The sequence below is a fragment of the Equus asinus genome, chromosome 5 (genome assembly GCF_041296235.1).
Source record: "Equus asinus isolate D_3611 breed Donkey chromosome 5, EquAss-T2T_v2, whole genome shotgun sequence".
In the NCBI taxonomy this organism is placed as follows: Eukaryota; Metazoa; Chordata; class Mammalia; order Perissodactyla; family Equidae; genus Equus; species Equus asinus.
The window spans coordinates 77,336,174-77,363,807 of record NC_091794.1 but is presented as its reverse complement, the minus strand read 5'-3'; the positions used below and the strand labels follow the sequence as shown (position 1 = coordinate 77,363,807).

The 27,634-nt window shown below is 41.2% G+C and overlaps 2 protein-coding genes across 3 annotated transcripts in view; one reads left to right on the top strand and one right to left on the bottom strand.

Moving 5' to 3' along the window:
* LRRC41 (leucine rich repeat containing 41) overlaps positions 1 to 27,557 on the bottom strand; it is a 45,297-nt gene extending 17,740 nt beyond the window's left edge. The window contains exons 1-2 of the mRNA XM_070510002.1: positions 27,427 to 27,557; positions 15,984 to 16,055 (exon numbers count right to left, since the gene is read on the bottom strand). The gene's annotated coding sequence lies outside the window, so the exon portion shown is untranslated. The remainder of the gene's footprint in view (positions 1 to 15,983; positions 16,056 to 27,426) is intronic.
* UQCRH (ubiquinol-cytochrome c reductase hinge protein) lies at positions 45 to 7,477 on the top strand. 2 transcript variants are annotated; one of them, XM_014827879.3, is made up of 5 exons: positions 46 to 158; positions 3,400 to 3,426; positions 3,916 to 4,063; positions 4,174 to 4,335; positions 7,261 to 7,477. In XM_014827879.3, the coding sequence occupies exons 3-5, from the start codon at positions 4,001 to 4,003 to the stop codon at positions 7,291 to 7,293; spliced, it is 258 nt and encodes an 85-aa protein (XP_014683365.1). In that variant the 5' UTR covers positions 46 to 158; positions 3,400 to 3,426; positions 3,916 to 4,000; the 3' UTR covers positions 7,294 to 7,477. The 2 variants fall into 2 exon arrangements, with proteins under 2 accessions (XP_014683363.1, XP_014683365.1); XM_014827877.3 differs by lacking the exon at positions 3,916 to 4,063 and having other exon boundaries at positions 45 to 158.
* Positions 27,558 to 27,634: the final 77 nt, after the last annotated feature.

Genomic DNA, 27,634 nt, shown 5'->3' with positions numbered 1-27,634 from the left:
ATCGCCGGATATCCGCTGAGTGACCCTTACAAGTCCTTCTTGATCCTGAAGTGGAATAGGTGCCGCTGTTGCTGCTCGTGTTGAATCCAGGGCAGTAGCCGGACATGGGGCTGGAGGACGAGCGAAAAATGCTGACCGGGTCCGGAGATCCCAAGGAGGTAAGGCGAGACGGTCGACTGGACCGTCTTCACTGCGCTGCGGCTCAGCAGGTAGCCCGCCAAAACCCGCCCGGGGCCCGCTTGGCCCTGGTGGCCCCCTAGAGTTTGCAGGGTCAGGAGAGCTGGTTCCCTGGACCCTTCCCCAGAATTCTTCGAGTGACCTTGGGCGAGTAGATGACTAGTCTTTCTCTGGGCCTCGGCTCCCCCGTTCTCCGAATGGGGTGAAGCCTTCACGAGAGCGAAAGTGCTGCGTCGTCTGAGCTTATTTATATTTTTAGTCAGTCCGGTGTTCTGAGGCCCTGGTGTGACAGGTTTGGGGAGCAAGCTGACCAGGCTGGGCCCTGACCTCAGCTCAGGTCAGGAATCCCTGCCACATCTTCTCTGGAGCTTCTGGAGATCTGGCCTTAGGCTAGTTTCTGTGACAAAGTGGTTCCTTTTTCTTTGGGGGAGGGGGGTATCTTTGGGGACAGTGTAGGAATGTGAAGGTAATTCTGTGCTGGAGGAGGCGCTCCTTCCCGGAGTACGAATGCCAGTATAAGATGGTTATTTATCGACCGCTTCCTCCTCTAAGTGTTGTAGGTGCGCTAATTCATTTGAGCCACACCATAGTCCTGTAAGTATTAGGTACTGTTATTATTGCCGTTTTGCAGGTGAGGGAACAAGCATAGAGAGGTTATATGTCTTGTCTAGGGACACACAGCTGATAAATCTCGGAGCCAGGAATTGTACCCGTGCAGCTGGTTCCACAGCCAAGACTTACCCAAAATGCTCACAGCTTTACTGTAGAAGCCCGCTAGCTTTTTGTTTCCAATCACATTTCCTGTCTATTTCTTTGTTCTTTGGTCACTTTGGGGCAGCTCTTCTGGCCTTAGGGGTTCAGAATAGTTGGAAACTAGTTTATGCCTTAATTTTCCCTAGTCTTACTTTCTGAAAGAGGACAAGAAAGAAGGGGAGCCAGCGTCAAGAAGTTAGCAGAAAGTATACCAGAAAACTCAGTAAGGGCTCACCACAGCAGTAGATGAGAAAAGAAAGTAAATAGGTAGTCAATTTTATTTTATTTATTTATTTATTTTGAGGAAGATTAGCCCTGAGCTAACTACTGCCAGTCCTCCTCTTTTTGCTGGGGAAGACTGGCCCTGAGCTAACATCCATGCCCATCTTCCTCTACTTTATATGTGGGACGCCTACCACAGCATGGTGTGCCAAGCGGTGCCATGTCCACACCTGGGATCCGAACCGGCGAACCCTGGGCTGCCGAAGCAGAACGTGCGCACTTAACCGCTGCGCCACCGGGCCGGCCCCACTAGTCAATTTTAAAATTAAGAAAACTGAAGTCTTTTATGAAGAACCTATACCTCTTGGAGATTAGATCTTTTTAGTGTGATCTTGGTTTTTCTCATTGACTGGAAATTTTACACGAAGTAGTGTATATTTAGACTTTATTTTGATTTGTTTTTCCAAAACATGCCGAGATACTTTTGACATAAAATTATAAAAGACACAGAATCATCAGTGTAGTAGTATTGATAATAGGGAAATGATGTAAAGGTCTTGCTTCTAGGATACTAATTTCTGGTTTCTAACTCAGGCAGCATGTGATTTCAGTTTTTTGTAAAGACTTTTTCAGTATGAATTTTTTTTAAAGAGCAAGGTTAAGAAACCTTATTTAATGAAAAACTAGAATTTACATCCTCAATAACATCTTCAGTTTAGAAGAGACCGTTGCCAATTGTGAGAATAAATAGCCTCGGTTACAGTTGAACCTGCCCTACCCCTCACTCCCAGCTTTCATGAGCTGTGGTCCCTTCCCTGAAGGGTATGGTGGAGTATGAGGCAGATTGTGTTGGAATTTTGAAAACATAATGAGGGCTTGCTGAGCTGGTTCTTTTTATTTCCCTTTATATCTTTTCTTTCCCTTCTCCCACATGTGGATATGTGCATGCACAGGCAGGCAAGCACCTTGCTTTTGACAGATTGAGATACTGATCAGATTCTGCGATGCTCCGGATTAGGTCTATGCTGATGCTCCCACAGGGAATTTTTTTATACTGCTTCCCTTGGAAGAAAGGAAACCAAGTTTGAGCTTGTGTACCTGAATCAGAAGTAAATAGGTAGGGCCTGGTGTTACCTACCTTGTGAATGGAGTAGACTTTGTGAATGTAGACCTTTGGTGCACTTATATTGATAGTCTACTTAGAGTCCTGGGAGTTCAGCAAGCCAAAAAGCAGTGGCTGTAACCATCTTTAGTTAAGCTCTGGCCTAAGAAGAGTTTAGGTTTGGCCATTTTCATATTCCCAATTTAAGCTCAGAGTCTAGAAAAAATGTTGGTTTTCCTCCTAACTTGGTTTGGGATGTAAGGACTAAATTTAGTTATTTCTGATAATACTGGCACCTACCAATATTCAAAACAAAATACATAGGTTCCATTTGAACATCTCACAGCTTGAACATATATCAGAAAATGTCTAATTAGTGTTTGTTACCTCTAAACTGGGAACTCCTTAAGGGGCTGTTGTGATTAATCAAATTATTACAGATGTGAAAGTCCTTTATAAACTTGAGTGTTGTGCACACTTTAGGTTACGAATGAAAATGAGTCAGTGTGTCCTTGTTGAAATGTACCCAGGATTTGTTTTAATCAGCTTGTAGATAGGTTACAGACATAGAGACAACTATGTTTGAAGGAAGAGTTTATTACTTAGAGTTCGCAAGAGAAGGGGGCAGGCCTCACCACCTGGAGCCACATGGGGAAGTGCCTGGACAAGTTAGGAGCAGAAGGAGCAAGGGAAATCAGACCCTTGGTTTCCAAGGGAAGGAATGAGTGAGGCAGGATAGGCAAACTCTAGCAAGTTGAGGATTGGATTGTTTGAATAATATCAGTGGGCTCTAGTCCTCGGTTGTTTGGTACTTGACCCTGGGGTGATTAGGACAGGGGCAGTAATTGGTTTAGTGTAGGAGAATTAGAAAAAGGAGGTAGTTGGTGATAAGAGTTTGGGTTGGTTTGCATGTGAAAGGCGTGCCCCCAGGCAAGTTGTCTGCTAGCTCTAGAAATTAGCCAGCCCTGGGAGGACTGTCTCTTCAGGATTAGCAAGGCGCCTAAAAAGTCAAAGCATCATAAAATACAGAAAATTTAAAACATGATAGGTAGAATGTCTATCCTCAGTAATTACAACATTGGTATGATTGGGCATATATATGTCATAAAACTGCTGCTGACATTAATTTTGTTTTCCTTTTGTAGGAGGAAGAGGAGGAGGAGGAATTAGTGGTAAGAGCTGTCTCAGGTTTCGAACCATCTCAGTAAAAAGAAGTTTGAGCTTCATGAAACTCTAAGGGAATTTTAAGGAGTCTTTACTTGACACCTTGGAGAGAATGAGAATTGAAGAAGCCTTTAATACTTCTTTCCTGTGCAGTGGAGTGTTTGGGGGTGTGGGCCTGGGAGCTGAGTCTTCTCTGGGTTTGGGGCTTCTCCAGTCGTGGTGTCAGGGAGCAGAGCAGCGTCTTGAGGGCCTGGCACTCAATCATCTGCTATTTGTGGCTTAATAAAGAATTCTGGAAGGAACTTTTCTTAGATGGTCCTTTTCCATGTCAACATTGCCTTTCTAGCTGGGTGGCTGGGGTGCATAGGCCTGGCTCTTAGATAAGGGAACTGAAATTCACAGACATTACCTATCCCAAAATGCTGTGTTAATAAGTAAGGCCTCCTCTAGATCTACTTCAAGTTTGGCCAGGTTTCCTTTACCACCTTGTTTTTCAGATAGGACTGAGGCTTTCAGTGCATACTGGCAACCTTGGAAGGCAGGAATGTGAAACTTTTCCCTACTACTTAGCATCAGAATTGAATGGGAGACCCCATTCTGCCATTTCTGGCGGCAGTGTGGCTCTGCCAGCTGGCTTTCTGCACGGTAATTCAGAGGCAGCACCTTGGTTTGGTGGTTGTATTAATCAAAGCATATGGTTTGTGGGTCTCCTCCTAAAGTCCCCATTTTGGTTTTTTTCTGTGTTTCTCCTTCAGGATCCCCTAACAACAGTGAGAGAGCAATGCGAGCAGACGGAGAAATGTGTAAAGGCTCGGGAGCGGCTAGAGCTCTGTGATGAGCGTGTATCCTCCAGGTCACAGACAGAGGAGGATTGCACAGAGGAGCTCTTTGACTTCTTGCATGCAAGGGACCACTGCGTAAGTCAGCCTAAAGTCAGAAAGGGGCACGCTTCCAGTGGCCAGGGAAGACTTGGTGCTGACAACCTTTTCATCCTAGAGGCACATCCATCAATAAGCATTTACTGTGGCCCAATATATGTGAGGTACAGTGCTGAGCACTTTACATAAATAATCTTACCTAATTCTACCACTGGCACTGGAGATAGGTATCATTATCCCCCTTTTCCAGATAAGAAAGTGATGTTCTTACAGAGAAGTGATGTCCTAACTTGCACTGCTAAACAGTGGGGAAGTGGATTTTGTATTGTTAAGTAACAGGCTATTCTTTAAAATAATTTATATCTTCCAGTGTGTCTTGTGCACAGTAGTTGGTCCAAAAAGTTTTTTTTTTTAATTTTTTTAAGTAAACTTTTGTTTGACTCTGCAAATATAATAGTAAGGTATTTTAAATGAATTACAGGGTATGCAAAATTTGATATGGTTGCTTATATTAAAACTGATTGGGTGGTTAATAAGCATATGAAAAGATGCTCAACACCATTAGCTATCAGGGAAATGCAAATCAAAACCACAATGAGATACTACTTCACACCCACTAGGATGGCTTTAATCAAAAAGATAGGGAGAAATGGGTCAGAAGGTAAAAAGAAAAACAAACAAATAAGCTTTTCTTCTTTCTCAAAAAGAAAGAAAAACTAGTTAATGATTTCCACTCAGCCAATTTTCATTATTTATGCTTCAACAATCCCAATACAGGTATTTTGTTTTAATTCTTTTGTTTTTCTTTCGAGGAAGATTAGTCCTGAGCTAACAGCCACCGCCAATCCTCTTTTTGCTGAGGAAGATTGGCCCTGAGCTAACATCCATGCCCATCTTCCTCTGTTTTAGAAGTGGGACGCCTGCCACAACATGGCTTGATAAGCAGTGTGTAGGTCTGCACCCAGGATCTAAACCAGCGAATCCCAGGCAGCACAAGCATAGCATGCAAACTTAACTGCTGTGTCACTGGGCCAGGCCCCCGCCCCCCTGCTTTTATTTTGAGGATTGGCCGTGAGCTAACATCTGTTGCCAATCGTCCTTCCTTTTTTTTCTTTTCCCCAAAGCCCCCCAGTATGTAGTTGTATATTCTAGTTGCACATCCCTCTAGTTCTATGTGGGATACTGCCTCAGCATGGCTTGATGAGCGGTGTTGGATCGGTGCCCAGGATCTGAACTGGCAAAATCCTGGGCTGCCAAAGTGGAACGCACAAACTTAACCACTTGGCCACAGCGCTGGCCCCTTAATTCTATAATATACAGCGCAAACACACAAATGCACATGCACGTGTACACACACTCCTATTAAACAAATTGTGACAATTAAGGAAGATTTTTATAAAGATAGAAAAATCCAACTGAAATCATACTGCCCGGTGATAACTATGTTTTCTTGTATATACTATCAGATTTTTAAATAAAAATGAAATCATAAACATTCACATATAAAACATGAATAGAGGCATTGTATTCATTTCCATTGATATACATTCATTTATTTCATCCATTCTTTGGTATACATACAATTATTCATACATCTTAATTCTTTAACATGATTTTAGTGGAAAGGAAAATTTTATATATAAAATATGCATACACAATTCTCTGTATCATTAAAAAAAGGGGGGCCAGCCTGGTGGCACGGCAGTTAAGCTCACACGTTCCGCTTTGGTGGCCTGGGGTTCATTGGTTCAGATCCCGGGTGTGGACCTACGTACCGCATGTCAAGCCGTGCCATGGCAGGCGTCCCACATATAAAGTAGAGGAAAGTGGGCACGGATGTTAGCTCAAGACCAGTCTTCCTCAGCAAAAAGAGGAGGATTGGCAGGTGTTAGCTCAGGGCTAGTCTTCCTCAAAAAAAAAAAAAAATACAGTGAGATATTCAGCCTTTAAAAGGAAGGAAACTGACACATGCTACAACATGGATGAACTCTGAAGACATGCTAAGTGATTGGTTTCAATCACAAAAGGACAAATATATCATTCCACTATATGAGGTACCTAGAGTAGTCAGTTCATAGAGACAGAAAGTGGAATGGTGGTTGCTAGGGGCTGAGGGAGGGGGAAGTGGGGAATTATTATTTAACGGGTACAGAGTTTCAGTGTGGGAAGATGAAGGTCTAGAGATGGATGGTTGCAGGACAATGAATTAATACTATAGTAATGTATAGTTAAAAATGTTTAAAATGGTAAATTTTATGTTATTCAAATACTTTTATGAGCCAAGCACTGGGTTAATATCTGGGAGTGAGACAGGCATGGTCCTTTCCTTCACTGGGTTATGAGCCAGCATAGGAAACAGAAGTAGAACAGTGAATAAATTGGTAAGTCTCTTGGGTGTAACCTTCCCAGGATGGCCTTCACTGACCCTCCTATGTAAAGCTGCTGTGCCCTCCCCTCATTTTATTTTCCTCATAGCATTTATCACTATCAGAAGTTAGCTTATGTCTATATTATATTTCATTATTCTCTAAGTTCCATAAGACACAGACATATTGTCTTGTTTACCACTGTGACTCACTCAGCACCTAGAACAGTACCTGGCATATAGTAGATGGTTCCTAACTATCTGTTGAATTAATAAGCACTGTGATGTGTGAGGTATAAGTTTCTGTGGGGAAGACAGGACAGACATTGCGTGGGGATAGGAGCTTGTTTAGAGAAGGCTTGCAGGAAGTGACATGTAAACTTAAGTTCTAAAGGAAAAATAAAAGATGAGAAAAGTGGGTTCCATGTAGAAGCGAGACAGTATTCTGTAACTGAAGGGAGTTCACAAGGGCTCCAGAGCGGGTGTGTGGGAAGGGAGGTGGCGAGAGAAGAGGCAGTACTCTTCCAGGGCATGATGGACCTTGTAAGCTAGGACATTAAAGCTGCCAGTTGATGACTTCTTTTCTTTTCTCCATCTAGGTGGCCCACAAACTCTTTAACAGCTTGAAATAAATGTGCAGACTCATTCACCTCAGCCTTCATCTTCTGGGCATCGGGATATTTCCTTATGGTTTTGAACGTGCCATTTGTTTATTTGCGTACTGTAAGTTCATGTGAACCTCATGGATTTTGGCTTAGGCCAGTAGCTTCTATGTAACAGGAGTGGTTCCATCGTAATAAAGTCCAGTGATCTGCAGACCTGCCTCCTGTCTTTTTAGATTATTTTAGTTTGAAGTTTTCAAACCTAAGAATAGATGGAATAATAATCAACCTCCATGTACCCATGACCCAGCAAGTATGCATCTCTTAATAAGGACTTTTAAAAAATTTACCTTGATAATATTATCACGCTTAAAATTAACAGTAATTGTTTAATATAACAATTTCTCATCTCAAAAGTGTTGGGCCAGCCCGGTGGTGCAGCAGTTAAGTTCACACATTCCGCTTCAGCGGCCCAGGGTTTGCCAGTTCGGATCCCGGGTGTGGACATGGCGCCACTTGGCACGTCATGCTGTGGTAGGCATCCCACGTATAAAGCAGAGGAAGATGGGCATGGATGTTAGCTAAGGGCCAGTCTTCCTCAGCAAAAAGAGGAGGACTGCAGCAGATGTTAGCTCAGGGCTAATCTTCCTCAAAAAAGACAAAACAAAAAATGTCTTTAGGGTGAGAAGAAGGCACCTGGGTGGGTGGTGTTGGCAATGGGAGACTGGTTACATACATGGGGGGGGGTTGATCCAATAAATAAATATTTCAAAGACAATGAGAGCTAGCAGAGAGAGAATGATGGAAACATGGAAAAGGAAAAAAATGAACTCTGCAGTGTTGAGATATTGGTAGGAATTAAATAAGTACTGATTTCATTGTCAGTGAATATAGCTGCCAATGTGTATATATGTAAGGAATGCATATATTCACTAGCTCAGCCCACAAAGGGGGCATCATTCTCCAATAAAAGGAGCCAGGGCTCCTTGGAGAAATGGGGGATTCCAGGGCTGGGACAGGGAAAGTGCAAGAAAAGCCTGGAACATTCTATTATTCCAGAAAGAAGGAAGTGATCAAAGAATCATAGGGACATGTCAAAAGTACACAAAAGCCACTAGCCAAATCTGGGACAATTTGAGCATCAAAATATAGTAGTGGATTATAACTCATTGAATACAATAAGAATCCATGACTCCATACTAATATAAACAAATGGATCAATAGAAAGTTTGGTGAGGAAGGGGATACAAACGAATTATAAAAGGAGAAAGTGGAGGCCGGCCCAGTGGTGCAGGGGTTCAAGTGCGCATGTTCTGCTTCGGCAGCCTGGGGTTTGCTGGTTCGGATCCTGGGTGCGGACATGGCACCGCTTGGCACACCATGCTGTGGTAGGCGTCCCACATATAAAGTAGAGGAAGATGGGCACGGATGTTAGCTCAGGGCCAGTCTTCCTCAGCAAAAAGAGGAGGACCAGCAGCAGTTAGCTCAGGGCTAATCTTCCTCAAAAAAAAAAAAAAGTGCATTGGAGAAGCCTGGCAGACAGTGGCTTAGATGAGGTTAGATAAGGGCTGACATCACCAATAATAGGACAAATAACTGTACCACCTATAGGCAGGAGTGAGAAGAACACAGCATCACTGTGATTCCTGCAAAAAATAGGTAAGCTGAATCTAACCAGATAAATTGAGGGACTTTCTATAAAATTGGACATTGTACAAAGTAATCCTCACTTGTGTCAAAGTTGTGAGAGTCGACTCTAAGACTGAAGAACTGTTTCACATAGAAGGAGACTAAAACAACTGCAGCGTGTGATCCTAAACTGGATCCTTTTGTTATCAAGGACATTATTGGGACAATTGATAAAACTTAAGTGGAGTCTGAATATTAGATGGCAGTGATCTATCAATGTTAAGGTTTGAAATTATTAAAAACAAAAAACCCCACTAAGTCCCAAACGTATAGAATAGAGGCTGGCTTCAGACTTTAACAGCTGGTGCTGTGAGCCATCCACAGGCCCATGTCTAGTGTTAGAACTTGACATATTTTCCCACAAAAACAGTAAATAGTGCTGAGGCTCTGCAGTACTGCTAGTAAATATATATCGCCCAAAGGATAGGGAAATGCTTCCTGTTCCAAGCGGGGAGGCAGGCTAGGTCAGCACTGTCCAATAGTGATGCAGTGATGGCAAAGTTCGATTCTGTATTGTCCAGTACATTAGCCACTAGCCACATATGGCTATTGAGCATTTGAAATGTGACTAATGTGACCGAGGTACTGAGTTTTAAATTTTATTTAATTATAATTAAATTTGAATGAATTTATATTCAAATAGCCATGCGTGGCGAGTGGTTACCATATTAGCCAGGGGAGTTCTAGGAGTTGCCAACTCAACCACCTGAGTGGTAACTAAGGGAAGCAGGACCTGTAGGCATTGGAAAACTGCTTCTCCACTGCAGTCAGCTGTTGCTACGTGGGGAATGCACATCCAGTGTTGCCAGATTGCTTGTTAAGGGGCCAGAAATCCAAGTTTTATGTGAAATCTCCCAGTTCTTAAATGTGGACAACCAACTTTTTGAAAGTATTAGGCCAAATAAAACACTTCTATGGGCTGGATTTGGCTCACTAGTTTGCAACCTCTAGTTGCACATGAAGAAGACCTATATGCAAATAGTTAGACAGAAAGTGAGCCATGCCAAAAACGAGTGCCTTGTACTTCAGAAGCGATAAGCAGACTGACATTCAGTATAGGCAGCAAGACCGAGGAAAGTTTCATAGACGAACGTAAGGAAATGGAGCTTCTGAGAATCTGAAGGACTATGTTTGCAAAAATGGGGCAAAGGGTTGGGGCTGGCCCCATGGCCGAGTGGTTAAGTCCGTGCGCTCCGCTGCAGGCGGCCCAGTGTTTCGTTGGTTCGAATCCTGGGCACGGACATGGCACTGCTCATCAAACCACGCTGAGGCAGCATCCCACATGCCACAACTAGAAGGACCCACAACAAAGAATACACAACTATGTACTGGGGGGCTTTGGGGAGAAAAAGGAAAAAATAAAATCTTTAAAAAAAAAAAAATGGGGCAAAGGGCACTTGAACCTAGAGGCTCTTCTAATCTATTGTTGATGGCCAGTGTTTCCCAGCCATTGCTGACTTAGAACCCATTTCATGGTGATATAAAATCTCACAAATACTTTTACAAATGGTGGCATTGTATTTGTTGTATGTAATCTGATTATTTTCAAACATCTTATTAAATTTTCAAAAATACAGCAAAGCTAAAATTTTACAGTGAACATCCCTAAATTCATTACTCAGATTTAGTGAATGGTTAGTAAAATGTTACTGTACTTATTTTATCATAGAGAAGACAGAATTACCCAGAGAAAGAGCTCCAGAATTCTGCTTAGAGGATGCTTGAATCTGTTGCTGAATACTAAGCTGCAAATGAATAGAGTAAAACTCTATGTAGCCAGGCAAAGAACTACTTGGTAGCTATCAACTGAATAATTCCCAAAGTTAACAGATGTCTGGGAGATGTTTGAATTTTGACCAGCTAATGTGGGGAGTTCCTGTTGAAATTGTTGAACTCCAGAAGGGGACACCTCAGCAGTAGGGTTAAAACTACCCCAAGAGAAAGGCTTCTCAAGATAGACTATAATAGGGGGCTCGCCCCATGACCGAGTGGTTAAGTTCGCATGCTCCATTTCAGCAGCCCAGGGTTCTGCCAGTTCAGATCCTTGGCGTGCAGATGGCATCGCTCATCAAGCCATGCTGAGGCGGCGTCCCACATGCCACAACTAGAAGGACCCACAACTAAAAATATACAACTGTGTACTAGGGGGCTTTAGGGAGAAAAATGAAAAATAAAATCTTAAAAAAAGAAAAAGATAGGCTATAATAAATCCTAAAAAGGAGCCTTGAAAGGATCAAGCTGATTCACAAAAAAACCTGGCTACCTGCCAGAACACAGTCCAAGACAATTTAAAGGAAGACAAGAAAATCCAACACTCGATGTAAATTTTACAACACCTAGTGTTCAATAAAAAATTTCTAGACATGCAAAGAAGCAGGTAAACGTGACCAGGAGGAAAACAGTCAATAAAAACAGACCCAGAATGATAGAGATGATAAAATAGTAGACAAGGGCTTTGAAAGTGCTATTACAAATATGCTCAATGACTTAACGGAAATCAAGAACATAATAAAGAGAGAAGTGGAAAATATAAAAAGGAATCAAATAGAATTTCTGGAGCTCAAAAATATAATATCTGAAATAAAAAATTCACTGGACAAGGTTAACAAAAGATTAAACACTGAGGAAGAAAAAAATCAGTGTACTGGAATGTTTTTGATGACATAGCAACAGAAACTATAAAAACTGAAGCACAAGAGAAAAAAACACTAAGAATAAATAAACAAGAAAAAAGTAAGCGGTGGGACAATATCAAATGGCCTAGAAGAGAAGGAAAGTTGGGGAGGGCAGGGAGGGAGAGAAAAACTATTTGAAGCAGTAGTAGTTGAAATTTTCCAAATTTGATGAAAATTATAAACTCACAGTTCCCAGAAGCTCAACAGACCTCAATCAGAATAAATACAAAGGAAATCACACCAAGTCACTTATCCTCAAATTACTGAAAACCAGTGATAAAAAGGAAATCTTAAAAGAGAAAAGATGCATTACATAAAGAGGCAAAGATAAGAATTACTATACACTTCTCATAAGAAACAACTCATCTTTTTTTTAAGGAAGATTAGCCCTGAGCTAACTGCTGCCAATCCTCCTCATTTTGCTAAGGAAGACTGGCCCTGAGCTAACATCCATATCTGTCTTCCTCTACTTTATATGTGGGACGCCTACCACAGCATGGTGTGCCAAGCGGTGCCATGTCTGCACCCAGGATCCGAACCAGCAAACCCCAGGCTGCAAAAGCAGAATGTGCGCATTTAACCGCTGTGCTACTGGGCCAGCCCCACAACTCATCTTTAAAGGGTCGAAAGAAATTTTTTTTTTAATTTAAAAGCTTTTATTTTTCCTTTTTCTCCCCAAAGCCCCCCTGGTACATAGTTGTGTATTTTTAGTTGTGGGTCCTTCTAGTTGTCGCATGTGGGATGCCGCCTCAGCATGGCTTGATGAGGGGTGCCATATCCATGCCCAGGATCTGAACCAGTGAAACCCTGGGCTGCTGAAGCAGAGCACAGGAACTTAACCACTCGGCCATGGGGCTGGCCCTAGAAAGAAAATTTTGACCCTAGAATTCTGTATCTAGTGAAAATACCCTTAAGTGAAAGCAAAATAAAGATGTTTTAAACAAATGAAAGGTAAGAAAATTTATCGTCAGCAGACTTGGACTATAAGAAATACTAAAGGGGCTGGCGCCGTGGCCGAGTGGTTAAGTTCATGCGCTGTGCCTCCACGGCCCAGGGTTTCGTCAGTTCGAATCCTGGGCGTGGACGTGGTACCACTCATCAAGCCATGCTGAGGCAGCGTCCCACATGCCACAACTAGAAGGACCCACAACTAAAAATACACAACTGTGTACCAGGGGGCTTTGGCAGAAAAAGGAAAAATAAAATCTTAAAAAAAAAAAAAGAAATACTAAAGGAAGTTCTTCAGGGAAAAAAAATGATACTAAATGGAAACTTTGATCTATACAAAGGAATGAACAGTCCAAGAAATGGTAAATATATGGGTAAATATAATCGATATTTTATCTTATTTTAAAATTTTATTTAAAAGATAGTTAACATATCGCAATACTTATATCAGACAAAACAGATTTCAAGATAAGGTAGGTAAAGAGAGACATAGAGGGCCAATACATAATGATCAAAGGAACACTTCATCAAGAAGAAATAATGCCTATAAATATCTATGCACCCAACACAGGAGCACCAAAGTTCATAAGGCAACTATTAACAAACCTAAAAGAAGATATCAAAAATAACACAATAATGGCAGGGGACCTCAACACCCAACTCACATCAATGGGTGGATCATCCAGACAGAAAATCAACAAAGAAACAGTGGAGCTAAATGAAAAGCTAAAACAGTTGGACTTAATAAATATATATAAAACACTTCACCCCAAAACAGCAGAATACACATTCTTCTCAAGTGCGCATGGGACATTCTCAAGGATAGACCATATGTTGGGAAAGAGGGCAAGCCTCTACAAATTTAAAAAATTTGAAATAATAACAAGCATATTCTCCGATCATAATGCTATAAAGCTAGAAATTAATTACAAGAAAAAAGCTGAGAAAGGCACAAAGATGTGGAGACTAAACAATATGCTATTGAACAAACAATGGATCATTGAAGAAATTAAAGAAGAAATAAAAAATTACCTGGAGACAAATGAAAATGATAACATGCCATACCAACTCACATGGGATACAGCAAAAGCTGTATTAAGAGGGAAATTCATCACAATACAGGCACATCTTAACAAACAAGAAAAATCCCAAATAAGCAATCTTAAACTACACCTAACTGAATTAGAGAAAGAAGAACAAACAAAGCCCAAAGTCAACAGAAGGAGAGAAATAATAAAAATCAGAGCAGAAATAAATGCTATTGAAACAAAAAAGGCAGTAGAAAGGATCAATGAAACAAAGAGCTGGTTCTTTGAGAAGATAAATAAAATTGATAAATCACTAGCTAGACTTACAAAGAAAAAAAGAGAGAAAGCTCAAATAAACAAAATCAGAAATGAAAGAGGAGAAATAACAACAGACCCTGCAGAAATACAACGGATTACAAGAGAATACTACGAAAAACTATATGCCAACAAAATGGATAACCTAGAGGAAATGGATAAATTCTTGGACTCCTACAATCTCCTAAAGCTCAGTCAAGAAGAAGCAGACAATTTGAACAGACCAAACAGAAGGAAAAAGATTGAAACAGCATCCCAAAGAATAAAACCCCAGGACCAGACAGCTTTCCTGGGGAATTCTACCAAACTTTCAGAGAGGATTTAATACTTATCCTTTTCAAGCTATTCCAAAAAATTAGGGAGGATGGAACACTTCCTAACACATTCTACAAGGCCAACATCATGCTGATACCAAAGCCTGACAAGGACAGCACAAAAAAGGGGAACTACAGGCCAATATCGCTGACGAACATAGATGCAAAAATTCTAAACAAAATTTTGGTAACCCGAATTCAGCAATTCATCAAAAGGATCATACATCATGATCAAGTGGGATTCACATCAGGGACACAGGAATGGTTCAACATCCACAAATCAATCAACATGATACACCACATCAACAAACTCAGGAATAAAAACCACGAAAACAGGAATGAGACAAGGATGCCCTCTATCACCACTCTTATTTAACATAGTACTGGAGGTTTTGGCCAGAGCAATTAGGCAAGAGAAAGGAATAAAAGGAATCCAAATAGGGAGTGAAGAAGTGAAACTCTTGCTGTTTGCAGATGACATGATCCTATATATAGAAAACCCCAAGGAATCCATTGGAAAACTTTTAGAAATAATCAACAACTACAGCAAAGTTGTAGGGTATAAGATCAATTTACATAAATCAGTAGCATTTCTATACTCTAAGAACGAACTAACAGAAAAAGAACTCAAGAACACAATACGATTCACAATCACAACAAAAAGAATAAAATACCTCGGGGTGAATTTAACTAAGGAAGCGAAAGACCTATATGATGAAAACTACAAGGCTTTTCTGAAAGAAATGGATGATGACATAAAGAGATGGAAAGACATTCCATGTACTTGGATTGGAAGAATAAACATAGTTAAAATGTCCATTCTACCTAAAGCAATCTACAGATTCAACACTATCCCAATCAGAATCCCAATGACATTCTTTACAGAAATAGAACAAAGAATCCTAAAATTCATATGGGGCAACAAAAGCCCCCAAATTGCTAAAGCGATCCTGAGAAAAAAGAACAAAACTGGAGGCATCACAGTGTCTGACTTCAAAACATACTACACAGCTACAGTAATCAAAACAGCATGGCACTGGTGCAAAAACAGGTGCACAGATCAATGGAACAGAATTGAAAGCCCAGAAATAAAATCACAAATCTATGGACAGCTAATCTTCGACAAAGGAGCTGAGGGCCTACAATGGAGAAAAGAAAGTCTTTTCAACAAATGGGTGCTGGGAAAACTGGAAAGCCACATGTAAAAGAATGAAAATTGACCATTCTTTTTCACCATTCACTAAAATAAACTCAAGATGGATCAAAGACCTAAAGGTAAGACCTGAAACCATAAGGCTTCTAGAATATGTAGGCAGTACACTCTTTGACATCAGTATTAAAAGGATCTTTTCGGACATCATGTCTTCTCAGACAAGGGAAACAATAGAAAGAATAAACAAATGGGACTTCATCAGACTAAGAGCTTCTTCAAGGCAAAGGAAGACAGGATTGAAACAATAAAACAACCCACTAACTGGGAAAAAATATTTGCAAGTCATACAACCGACAAAGGGTTAATCTCCATAATATATAAAGAACTCACACAACTCAACAGCAAAAAATCAAACAACCCCATCAAAAAATGGGCAGGAGACATGAACAGATATTTCTCCAAAGATATACGGATGGCCAATAGGCACATGAAAAGATGTTCATCATCGCTGATCATCAGGGAAATGCAAATCAAAATTACACTGAGATATTACCTTACACCCATTAGAATGACAAAAATAACCAAAACAAATACTCACAAATGTTGGAGAGGTTGTGGAGAAAAAGGAACCCTCATCCACTGCTGGTGGGAATGCAAACTGGTGCAGCCACTATGGAAAACAGTATGGAGATTCCTCAAAAAATTAAAAATAGAACTACCATACGATCCAGCTATCCCACTACTGGGTATCTATCCAAAGAGCTTGAAATCAGCAATTCCCAAAGTCCCATGCACCTCAATGTTCATTGCAGCATTATTTACAATAGCCAAGACGCTATTAGAAGTGGGTGGTGCTTCTGGCATCTAGTAGGTACACTTTAGGGATACTGCTGAAAACACTACAATACACAGGACAGTCCCCCTACACGAAGAATTATCCAACCCAAAGCAACCTAAGTGCCCATCAAGAGATGATTGGATGAAGAAGATGTGGTATATATACACAATGGAATACTACTCAGCCGTAAAAAAGAACAAAATCGTCCCATTTGCAACAACATGGATGGACGTTGAGGGAATTATGTTAAGTAAAATAAGCCAGATAGAGAAGGACAATCTCTGTATGATTCCACTCATATGAGGAATTTAAAAATGCAGACAAAGAGAACAGATTAGTGGCTACTGGGGGAAAAATGGGGTGGGGGGTGGGCACAAAGGGTGAAGTGGTGCACCTACAACACGACTGACAAACAATAATGCACAAGTGAAATTTCACAAGATTGTAACCTATCATTAACTCAATAAAAATTTTTAAAAAATGGAAAAAAGATATCTAACAATAAAAAGAATGAATTAAGTAGAATGAAAGAAACTATAAAGAGCACAAATCTAGGAAATACAAAAGAAACAAAGGAGAAAACGAACGAAACCAAAAGCTGGTTCTTTGACTAGTTCAATAAAATAGACAAATCTCTAGTTAGGCTGATAAAGTACAAAAGAGAGAAGACACCAATCACCAATATCAGTACTGAGCAAGGAGACATTACTGTAGATCCTAAAATCAGGGGTCAGCACCCTTCTTCTGTGAAGATCACAGAGTAAATGCTTTTGGCTTTGTGAGCCATATGACCTTGAGACAACCATTCCGCTCTGTTGTAGCAGTAACAGAGCCGCAGTAAACGAAAGGTGTGGCTTTGTTAAAATAAAACAGTATTTCAAAAACAGGCTACAGGCTGAATTCGGCTTGTGGTTGAACTTTGATGCCCCCTGATATAGATACTAAAAGGATAATAATGGAATACTGTGAACAACTTTATGTGAAGAAATTTGATAACTTAGATGAAATAAAATTTTAAAAAGACTCAAATTGTCAAAACTGGTATGAGAGTTAGAAAATTCAAATAGCCCTACATCAGGCTTTCTCAGCCTCAGCACTATTGACCTTTTGGGTTGGATAATTCTTTGTGTAGGGGGACTGTCCTGTGTATTGTAGTGTTTTCAGCAGTATCCCTAAAGTGTACCTACTAGATGCCAGAAGCACCACCCAGTTGTAACAACTCAAAATATCTCCAGATGTTACCAAATGTCCCCTGGGGGAGGCGCAAAATCACCTCTGGTTGAAAACCATTGCCCTATATCAATCAAAGAAATTGAATTTGTACTTAAAAAGCTTCCCTTCCTACTCATCCCACACTACCCCCCCCCCAAAGAAACACTCAACTCCAGGCCCAGGTGGATTCACTGTCAAACTCTATCAAAAATTTAATGAAGGGGACTGGCCCCGGGGCCCAGTGGTTAAGTTTGCGAGCTCTGCTTTGGCGGCCCAGAGTTTCACCAGTTCGTATCCTGGGCGTGGACCTAGCACTGCTCATCAAGCCATGCTGAGGCGGTGTCCCACATAGCAGAGCCAGGAGGACCCACAACTAGAATACACAGCTATGTACTGAGGGGCTTTGGAGGGGGGAGAGGAGGAGGAGGGGAAGGGGGAGGAGGAGAAGAAGAAGAAAACATTTTAAAAAGTTTAATGAACAAATAATACCAATCCTACAAAAATTCTTTCAGAAAATAGAGGTTGAAGGCACTTATCAAACTCATTTTATGAGGCCAGCATTACCCTGATGTCAAAATTAAATAGACATTACAGGAAGAGAAAAGTGCAGACCAATATCTCTCATGAACACAGATGCAAAAATACAATATATAAAAAGAACAATACATCATGAACTAGTGTGTTTTTCTTACAGGAATGCAAAGTTGGTTCATCATTTGAAAATCAGTCAATATAATTCATCATATTAACAGAATAAAGAAGAAAAACCATATGATTACCTCAACAGATTCAGGAAAAGCATTTGAAGAAAATCAACAACCATTCATGATTTTTAAAAAATCTCAACAAACTAGGCATGAAAAAGAACTTCCTTAATCTAGTAAAGGACATCTATAAAAGAAACTACAGCTAACATTATATAGAATAATGGAGCACTGAATGCTTTCCCCTTAAGACTGGGAAGAAGGCAAGGCTGTCTAACACTCCCACATGTATTCAACAGTGTATTGTTAAGCAGTAGCCAGTGGAATAAAGCCAAGAAAAGGCATATAGATTGGAAAGAAAGAAGTAAAAGTGCCTTTATAAAAGATATGACCTTGTGCACAGAAAATCTGAAAAGATTTCCAAAACAGTTGTCAAAACATAAATTTAGGAAGGTCTTGAGATAAGAGCAATAGATAAAAATCAAATGTATTTTAATATACTTTTTTAAAAAAAATGAACAAAGTAAGTTTGTCACTTCAAGAAAAACAATCGACAGTATTTGTGGCCAAAGATAAAATTCAAGCTTTCAAGCAAAAATTAGTGTTTTGAAAAACTTGCACCCGTCCTTGTGAGCTTAAAAGCTTCCTAACATTTATAGACTTGTCTCATGAGATAATCAGTGATAATAACAAATTTGATTTTTTTTTTTGAGGAATATTAGCCCTGAGCTAACACTGCCCATCTTCTTCTACTTTATATGTGGGATGCCTGCCACAGCATGGTGTGGGGAGTGGTGCATAAGTCCGCCCAGGGATCTGAACTGGTGAACCCTGGGTGCCAAAGTGGAGCACGTGAATTTAACCGCTATGCCAGCAGGCAGCCCTGTGATTTTTTGATATTGTATAATGACTGTGAAAATATTTGAAGGAGCTGCATAACTCAGTGAACCAATAATTTTCAAATCACCACTGTGTGATGTGACAAAATCACGCAAGGGCAAAAGCTTCATTCAAAGTACAAGACACCAATGGATCTTAATATAACAGAACATGGAAAGTTCTTTGATATGGCTTCAGATTCCACACTGCCACTAACTAAGGAAACTACCACTTTTAAATTTTGGTGTAGTACCAAAGAATATTCACAGTTATCTATAAAGACTATTAAAATACTTCTCTCTTTTCTAACTACATATCTGTGTGAGGATGGATTTTCTTTTTTTTCTTTAATTTTACGTTTTTTTTCCTCCCCAAATCCCCCCAGTACATTGTTGTATATTTTAGTTGTGGGTCCTCCTAGTTGTGGCATGTGGGATGCTGCCTCAGCAGGGCCTGATGAGCGGTGCCATGTCCACGCCCAGGATCTGAACCAGCGAAACCCTGGGCTGCCAAAGCAGAGGGTGTGAACTTAACCACTCGGCCACCGGGCTGGCCCCTGGATTTTCTACGTGTACTTCAACTAGAACAATATACCACAACACGTTGAATAACCAGATATGAGAATCCAGCTATTAGCCAGACATTAATTTGCAAGAGACTTATAAAACAATGCCATTCTTCTGACTAAATTTCTTTTAGGAAAATATAATTATTTTTCATAAAGATGTTTATGCTAACATAACGGGTTTATTATTGTTATTTTTATTAATTTTTTTGTGAGGGCGATTGGCCCTGAGCTAACATCTGCTGCCCGTCTTCCTCTATTTTATGTGGGATGCCAGCACAGCGTGGCTTGACAAGTGGTGCTAGGTCGGCACCCAGCATCTGAACCTGCAAACCTGGGCCACCAAAGCGGAGTGTGCAAACTTAACCACTACGCCACTAGGCCGGCCCCTATTGTTATTTTTAATGAATAAGTATTTTAAAAATTTCTCAGTTTTAATTTCTAACCTGGCAATATTAATAGACAAATAAAAGGTCAATAATTCTCAATAATTTTTTTTTTTTTAGGAAGATTAGCCCCGAGCTAACTGCTGCCAATCCTCCTCTTTTTGCTGAGGAAGACTGGCCCTGAGCTAACATCCATGCCCATCTTCCTCTACTTTATACGTGGGGTGCCTACCGCAGCATGGCTTTTGTCAAGCAGTGCCATGTCAGCACCCGGGATCCAAACCGGCGAACCCTGGGCCGCCGAGAAGGGGAACGTGCGAACTGAACCGCAGCGCCACTGGCTGCCCATCTCAATAATTTTTAAGAGTGTAAAGTGGTCCCAAGACTAAAAAGTTTGAGAATCATTGATATGGCCCAACTCTTTCTCCCTTGCTACCCCACTTTACAGACAGATAAACTTAGGCTTTGAGTGGGAGGGGGCCCTTCACAGGAAGATTGTGGCTGTGGTCCTGACACTCCATCTTTGGTGTCAGCCTTTGAGAACAGGTGTGGCTGGGATACCTCCTGTCCAGTGTATTCAGTCTCTCTTCACTGGGTCCTGTGAAAAAACCTCACTTAAAATGGAGTTGGAGGCCAGAAGGGGGAGCTCCTATGCAGTACCACTTGAGGTCAATTCAGGAAAGATAGTCAATTACAGACCCCAACAGAAAGAAGTCATCAACAGGAAGACAGCCAATCAGAGACCCCAACAGAAGTCATTAACAGGAAAGAATCATCAATAAAAGGGAGAAATGTACATTGCATCCCAAACAGAAATCAACTATCTCAGCAACTCAGCCAATGAGAAGCCATCACCACCCTGAACTCTTGCTTTTCTCCAACGGATTTTCCTTCAAAACAACTCCTCCCAATTTCCCCCTTTTTCCCTATAAAAAAAAGTTCCTCTCCTTTCGTTGTTGGGTTTGTCTATGGCCTGCCATAGCACAGATGTTCTGAAATGCAATTCTTTGGCTATTCCGGAATAAACTCCTTTTGCTGGTAAAATAACCAGCTGTTTTATTTCTAAGGTTGACACATATGGCGTCCGAAGTAGGATCCAAAGGAGGTGACCCTTGAGAGACAACAGCCGCTGGGATTCAGCGAGGTACCTGCACCAAGCCCCTTGCACTGATCGCCTCCATGAGTCACCACCTACTTTCGGTTTGGAGTCTTCTCTAGGATTTTGAGCTCCACTCCCTTTGCATTCTGACCTCTCTGACTTTATTCCAGATCACTGGGGAGAGGCTTTGCTCTCTCAGGGGAGGAACTTTGTCCTCCGAGTTCAAGCCTCTGTCCTTGGTTTCAAGGCGTTGTCCTTGGTAAGTACTCAGTTGTTTTCTGAAGGTAATACAGATCTTTTTGGGGCTTGACCTTGCTGAAAATCCAGGAGTTTTCAGATTCCATTTGGAATTAGGGCTGTGAATCCAGCAACTTTCTTTTGTATTTAGATTCCTCTGGGGATCAGGGCTAGGACTCTAGCAGCTTCTTGGGTTTTCAGAGGAAATTTCAGAAATGAGATCCAAGTCATCTAAATGTTCTGAAGGAAACCCTTCTTCAGAGACCCTGGTCAGGTTTATATCTGAAAACTTTGGGCCCCTACATGTGCATTCTCTCTCTTTTTTTTTTTTTTTTTGGAAGATTAGCCCTGAGCTAACATCTGCTGCTAATCTTCCTTTTTTTGCTGAGGAAGACTGGCCCTGAGCTAACATCCGTGCCCATCTTCCTCAATTTTATGTGGGACGCCTGCCACAGCATGGCTTGACGAGTGATGTGTAGGTCCGCACTCGGGATCCGAACCGGTGAACACTGGGCCACCGAAGCAGAATGTGCCCACTTAAACTGCTCCACCACCAGGCTGGCCCCCCTACATGTGCATTGTTAACTAAATGGGCCAAAGTGACCAAGAGTATTCCAGAATTACAATGGCCATTGGGAACTTTAGAAGTTTCCCCAAACTCATTTTCTTAAAACCAAACTGGAAAACTGCAGCTCCAATATTAAACAAAACGAATGGTATGCTTATTTTAATCGATACCTGGAGGCTTCCAAAAGTGCACAAAACTCTAAAATCACGTCAATACAGGATACTATATCTAAATTAGCTGAAACAACTAAAAAACTGAGGGAAGATAAAATGGCTTCTGAGGCCTCTTTCCCTTTGCCCATTTTCTTTGTCTTTAGCTCAGGCCCCACCTCTGGTGCCATCTTCTTCCTTCCCTTCTACCCCACCTCTACTGCTCAAACTTCAGCCACCTGAGCAAGTAACCTTAACTTAGTCCATCTGCCACAAACACAATTTGGATCTAACTATTCCTTTGAACTCTGTACCTGAGACATGGCTGAAATTCTTAAAACAAAAGCTATAAGGTCTCTGTGTCTGTCTATATGTTATGTCTGTCTATGTATGCATGGGATACTTTTCTACCTCCAGATGGTATGGCTAAGACTGATTTGTAAAAGCTCTATTTAATTGGCTTGAAATTTCAAGTGCTTATAAATAAAGTATTCCTCAACCTCAGAAATATAACAAAACTAATCCAAATGTTTTCAAGTTACATGGTCTAGGATTAATCTCTTAGGCATTCTTCTTATGACTATATACATATATTTGCATGGGGTCAGTAAGGGTCTGTTTTCCTTGTAACAGGACACAACTGGAAATATTGGCTACATTACCAAGGCTCCGACTTGTCATATTCAAGAAAGAATATGTTATATTAAAAAAAGATGTACATAGACTCAGAAACAACCAGAGAGCTTTAAGGAACCACTAGGAAAAATCAGCCTAGTATCTTGGTTATAAGGTTTCGGCAAAGCAATCTTAAAAAAGAGCTTATATGGGGGCTGGCCCCGTGGCTGAGTGGTTAAGTTCGTGTGCTCCACTTTGGTGGCCTAGGGTTTCGCTGGTTCGGATCCTGGGCACAGACATGGCACAGCTCGTCAGACCACACTGAGGCAGCATCCCACATGCCACAACTAGAAGGACCTACAACTAAAATATACAACTACGTACTGGGGGGGTTTGGGGAGAAAAGGCAGAAAAAAAAAAGATTGGCAACAGTGGTTAGCTCAGGTGCCAATCTTAAAAAAAAAAGAGCTTATATGGTCAATCACTATTTTTGCTGTATTTATATAAATAATCAGGCCAAGTTTAACACAAACAAATTAGTTTTACTATGATTATGCTTAATAAAAATGGGGGTAATTGTGGAGAGAGAAATTATGTTTGCACATTTGTAAGTATTAAATTCTAGTTCTATTAATTGTCTTTAAGGTTTTGTTATATATTTGTAAGCTGGACTGGATCCTAAATTCTTACAGTTTCCTTAAATGTCTGGCTATCATACTCCAAACTAACTTTTCCTATTTTTACTGCCCTTGAAATATCCTTGGAAGGGACTAAACTAGGCTCTCCTCACTATCCAGATGGCAGCCAAACTTCAGGGACTTGAGCCTTGGGTACAAACCTCACAGCTAAAGAAGGCTCTCCCTGACATCTAGTCCTGTACAAATGCTGAAGACCTCCAAATCAAACTGACTAGGAAGAGAAGCACTGACATCTGACGCAGACAGCTTTCTCAAGGTTCCTGGGCCAGGCCTGTATAGCCCCTTCCCACCATTGTCTCACTTTTATTTTCTCCCTCCCTTTCCTGGGAAGACAACGCCCTTGTCCACATTTCTCAATCCCTTATCAAAGGGGGAAACTTCTGATTGCTGGATTTGCCATCAGAAACTTCGATGTGTTCAGGACAATAATAACCCCTTAGTTCACCCTATAAGAAATTTCACTGGAATTCCAGATGCTATTGTATGTTTAAATTGTTCTGCAGGCCCATTAAGTCAGGGTATTAAGCCTGCCTAATTTCACTCCTTGCTTTAATTTAACCCACCCTTGGGAGGGAAAGACAAGATCCTATGGATATTTGTATGATAAATTCTGTAAGATGGCAATTGTAAATCAGATCATTTGTACATTTGTTATATCCATGTATTTAGGCAACCTATTAATATGTAACAGTACAATGTCTGAGCCTTGGTTAAATGGTGGTAATCACTCAATGTCAGTGAACGAGTCCACAGATATTGTTGCTTCTGCAGGAGCCTTATGTACACCTGCTGGTTACATTTTCATATGTGGAGGCTCTGACAATAGCCTTTATGCTTGGGTATCTCATTGCCTTGACAGCTGGAGAGTACGAGGTCAGCACGCCCTTGCCATATTCACCACCCTGTTCTCCCTGCATAACCAATCAGAAGCCTCTCATTGGTCAGTTCCACTAAATTCCTATAATTGCCTCAAACAAGAACTTGCAGGAGGTGTGCATGATTCTGAGTATGCCTCTGTGGAGAGCTTTCTTTCTGTGGATTGGAATAAGCGCTAATGTATAAATGATCAGGATTCTCTCCCTAACACTAGAAGAGTCAGCTGATTCCACAGCCAAAGCAGTTACAACCCAACAACAGTTGCTTAACTCATTGGCCAGAGGAGTTTTAGATACCTCATTGCTGAGCAGGGAGGTGTCCGTGCAGTAACAAACACCACCTGTTGTACCTGGATAAATAACTCTGGGGAAATAGAGATCCAGTTACAGAGAATTAGGGAGCAAGCACATTGGCTGCAACAAATTTCACCCAATAACCCACTAGACAGTGGGTTTGATTTATTTAGCCTGTTACAAACTGTGCTGTTGTATTGTTCTTAATCCTGCTTTGTGTACTTGTTGTTAAACTCTGTACCTATTACCTGTTGAACCTTTGTAAACATGACAAACCTAATCAGCTGATGTTAACTCAAGAATTTCTAATGATTTCTGATGCTTATGATCTCGGACAACTACAGACTTTAAATAAGAGATGCTTGAGAGTTCTCCCCCATGGCCTTCCTTGTTACTCACATGTGGCCTCAATGGTTTCCAACCACTATGCACTTTCCCTCCACCATGGGACATGACTACTAGGAAACGTCCTTCCTGGCACCAGGGGACAAAACCACTACATGCAGAGAACCTGACTTTTGATCAGCAATGCTCTGGAAGAAGATCTTGATCAAAATGGGAAAAAGTGAGAATTAATAAGGGGAAATCTCATTTAAAAAGGAGCTGGGAGGCCAGAAAGGGGAGTTCTCATGCAGTACCACTTGAGGTCAATCACATAAAAGATAATCAATCATAGACCCCAACAGAAGTCATCAACAGGAAAGAATCATCAGGAAGAAATGTACATTGCATCTCAAACAGAAACCCAGTACCCCAGCAAGGGAGCCAATGAGAAGCCATCGCCACTCTGAACTCCTGCTTTTCTCCAATGGATTTTCCTTCAAAACAACTCCTCCCAATTTCTTCCTTTTTCCCTATGAAATAACATTCCCCTCCTTTGATTGTTGGATTTGCCTATGGTCTGCCACAGCATGCACATTCCGAATTGCAATTCTTTAGCTATTCTGAATAAATTCATTTCACTGGTAAAACAATTGAGTTTTATTTTTAAGGTTCATAATCCTTGCCTGCATTTAAATGTCTATGAGCTTCTTAAAAAAAGGCCTTCCTCCATACACATACCTCTCCTTCTATCTTACAACTGCTAGGTCCCTGTAACAAACTTCTTGAAAAAATTGTTTACAATTACATCTCTACTTTCTAATCTTTCACTCACTCATTCAATAAATATTTATTGAGAGCCAACTATGTACCATATACTGTTTCAGGTGCTGATCATTGAGCAATGAATTAAACAAAATCCTTGCTCTTTTAAATCTTACATTCTTGTGAGGGGAGACACGTCCAGAAAAATTGTCCAGAACTTGTAAATGGGCAGAAGAGGATTACTGGGTGCTCTTTCATTCTAGTGCTGTGGTTTACATTTGATTGACTTTATGTTGACTAGGCCATCTTACAATTTTGTTGGGGTAGAGGCTAACTTGTAGAAAACTGATGGCAAATGCAAATAATTCTTGTCTGAGAGCAATGCAAATGACTCCTGTGCATAGTAATGCAAATGAATTTTGTCCAGTAAAGATAAAATTGATTTTCATCTGGGAGAAGAGATAATCCCAAACATTACAGTTTATTACCTAATAAAATACTGTTTTTGCAAGTATTAGCAAATTTATTTCAGCATTCCTTCGGCTGATAATCTAAATCTCTAAAACTCAAATTCTCATCTGAATAAGTCTTACCAACTTACTGGTTCCCTCATTATTTAGGATAGTAATGGATGAGTGGTTTATGATGATGAATAAAATCTTCGGGATGTGTTCATTATATATTTATATAAGCATTACATTGGTTTTTACCCCTCTCCTTTTTTTGAGGAGGATTAGCCCTGAGCTAACATCTGCTACCAATCCTCCTCTTTTTGCTGAGGCAGACTGGCCCTGAGCTAACATCCATGCCCATCTTTCTCTACTTTATACGTGAGATGCCTACCACGGCACAGCTTGACAAGTGGTGCCATGTCCGCACCCGGCATCTGAACCAGCAACCCCGGCCTCATAAGCGGAAGGTGGGAACTTCACCGCTGCACCACCAGGCCACCCCCTAGCATTATGTTTCTAACCTTCTGAAAATTACAATTTAGCAGACTATAAGAAAATAAATACATGTCAGGTGGTAATAAATTATAAGAATAAAAGCAGAGTAAGAGGACAGCTATTAACGGTGCTGTACGGCCCAATCAGTCAACCAATCTTGTAATCCTCTCTTAATCGTAAGTGGAATCCATCCTCTTCTGTCCAGCTTCACTGCCACCACACTAATCCAAATCATCATCTTTTCTCACCTGATCTCCCTGCCTTACTCCTACCTACTCCTATCATCGGCTGTCAAGATGATCATTTTTAAAAACGCTCATCTGCACATGTCCCTCCTCTCCACTGGCTCCTTGGTAGACTGAAGTTTTGTGGGGGCTAAAACTTACACAATTCGGGAGGCCTTCTTTAAGAAAAATAATATAAAATTAGGTACAGGGCCTTAAAGGGGGCAGTGCAAATGACACATCCTTAGCTTCACTCTAAATCCGTCCCTACCCACAAGTCTAGCCTCGTTTTGGTTGTTGTTGTTGTTTTTTAAAGATTTCATTTTTCCTTTTTCTCCCAAAGCCCCCCGAGTACATAGTTGTCTATTCCAGTTACAGGTCCTCCTAGTTGTGGCACGTGGGATGCCGCCTCAGGACGGCCTGATGAGCGGTGCCACGTCCGCGCCCAGGATCCGAACCGGGGAAACCCTGGGCCACCCAAGCAGACCGCGCCAACTTAACCACTCGGCCACGGGCAGCCCCCTAGCCCGGCTTTTATCTACCTTAGGATCTTGTCTCCGCGCAACTTCTGCCTAGAAGGCCCTTCCTGCCCCTTTTTAGTTAACTCTTTAAGTATTCAACTGCCAGCTCCCAGTCCTCCCTGATCCCCCAACTGGGTTAGGGACCTTTATGGAGTCTCTCCCAATGCTCCAAGCATCCAGGCGAAACCACCATTAGGTGCGAACGGTTGCTCCTTTCCAGCGCTCTCAAAGATCTCTGGCGGGGCGGCGTTTGCACCGGGGATGTAAAGGTGGGCGGAGCCTCGGGAGACAACAGTAATTCCCTCCTCTTTTCGTCCAGAGTGGCGCGCATCATCTCTACGGAACCCGCGAG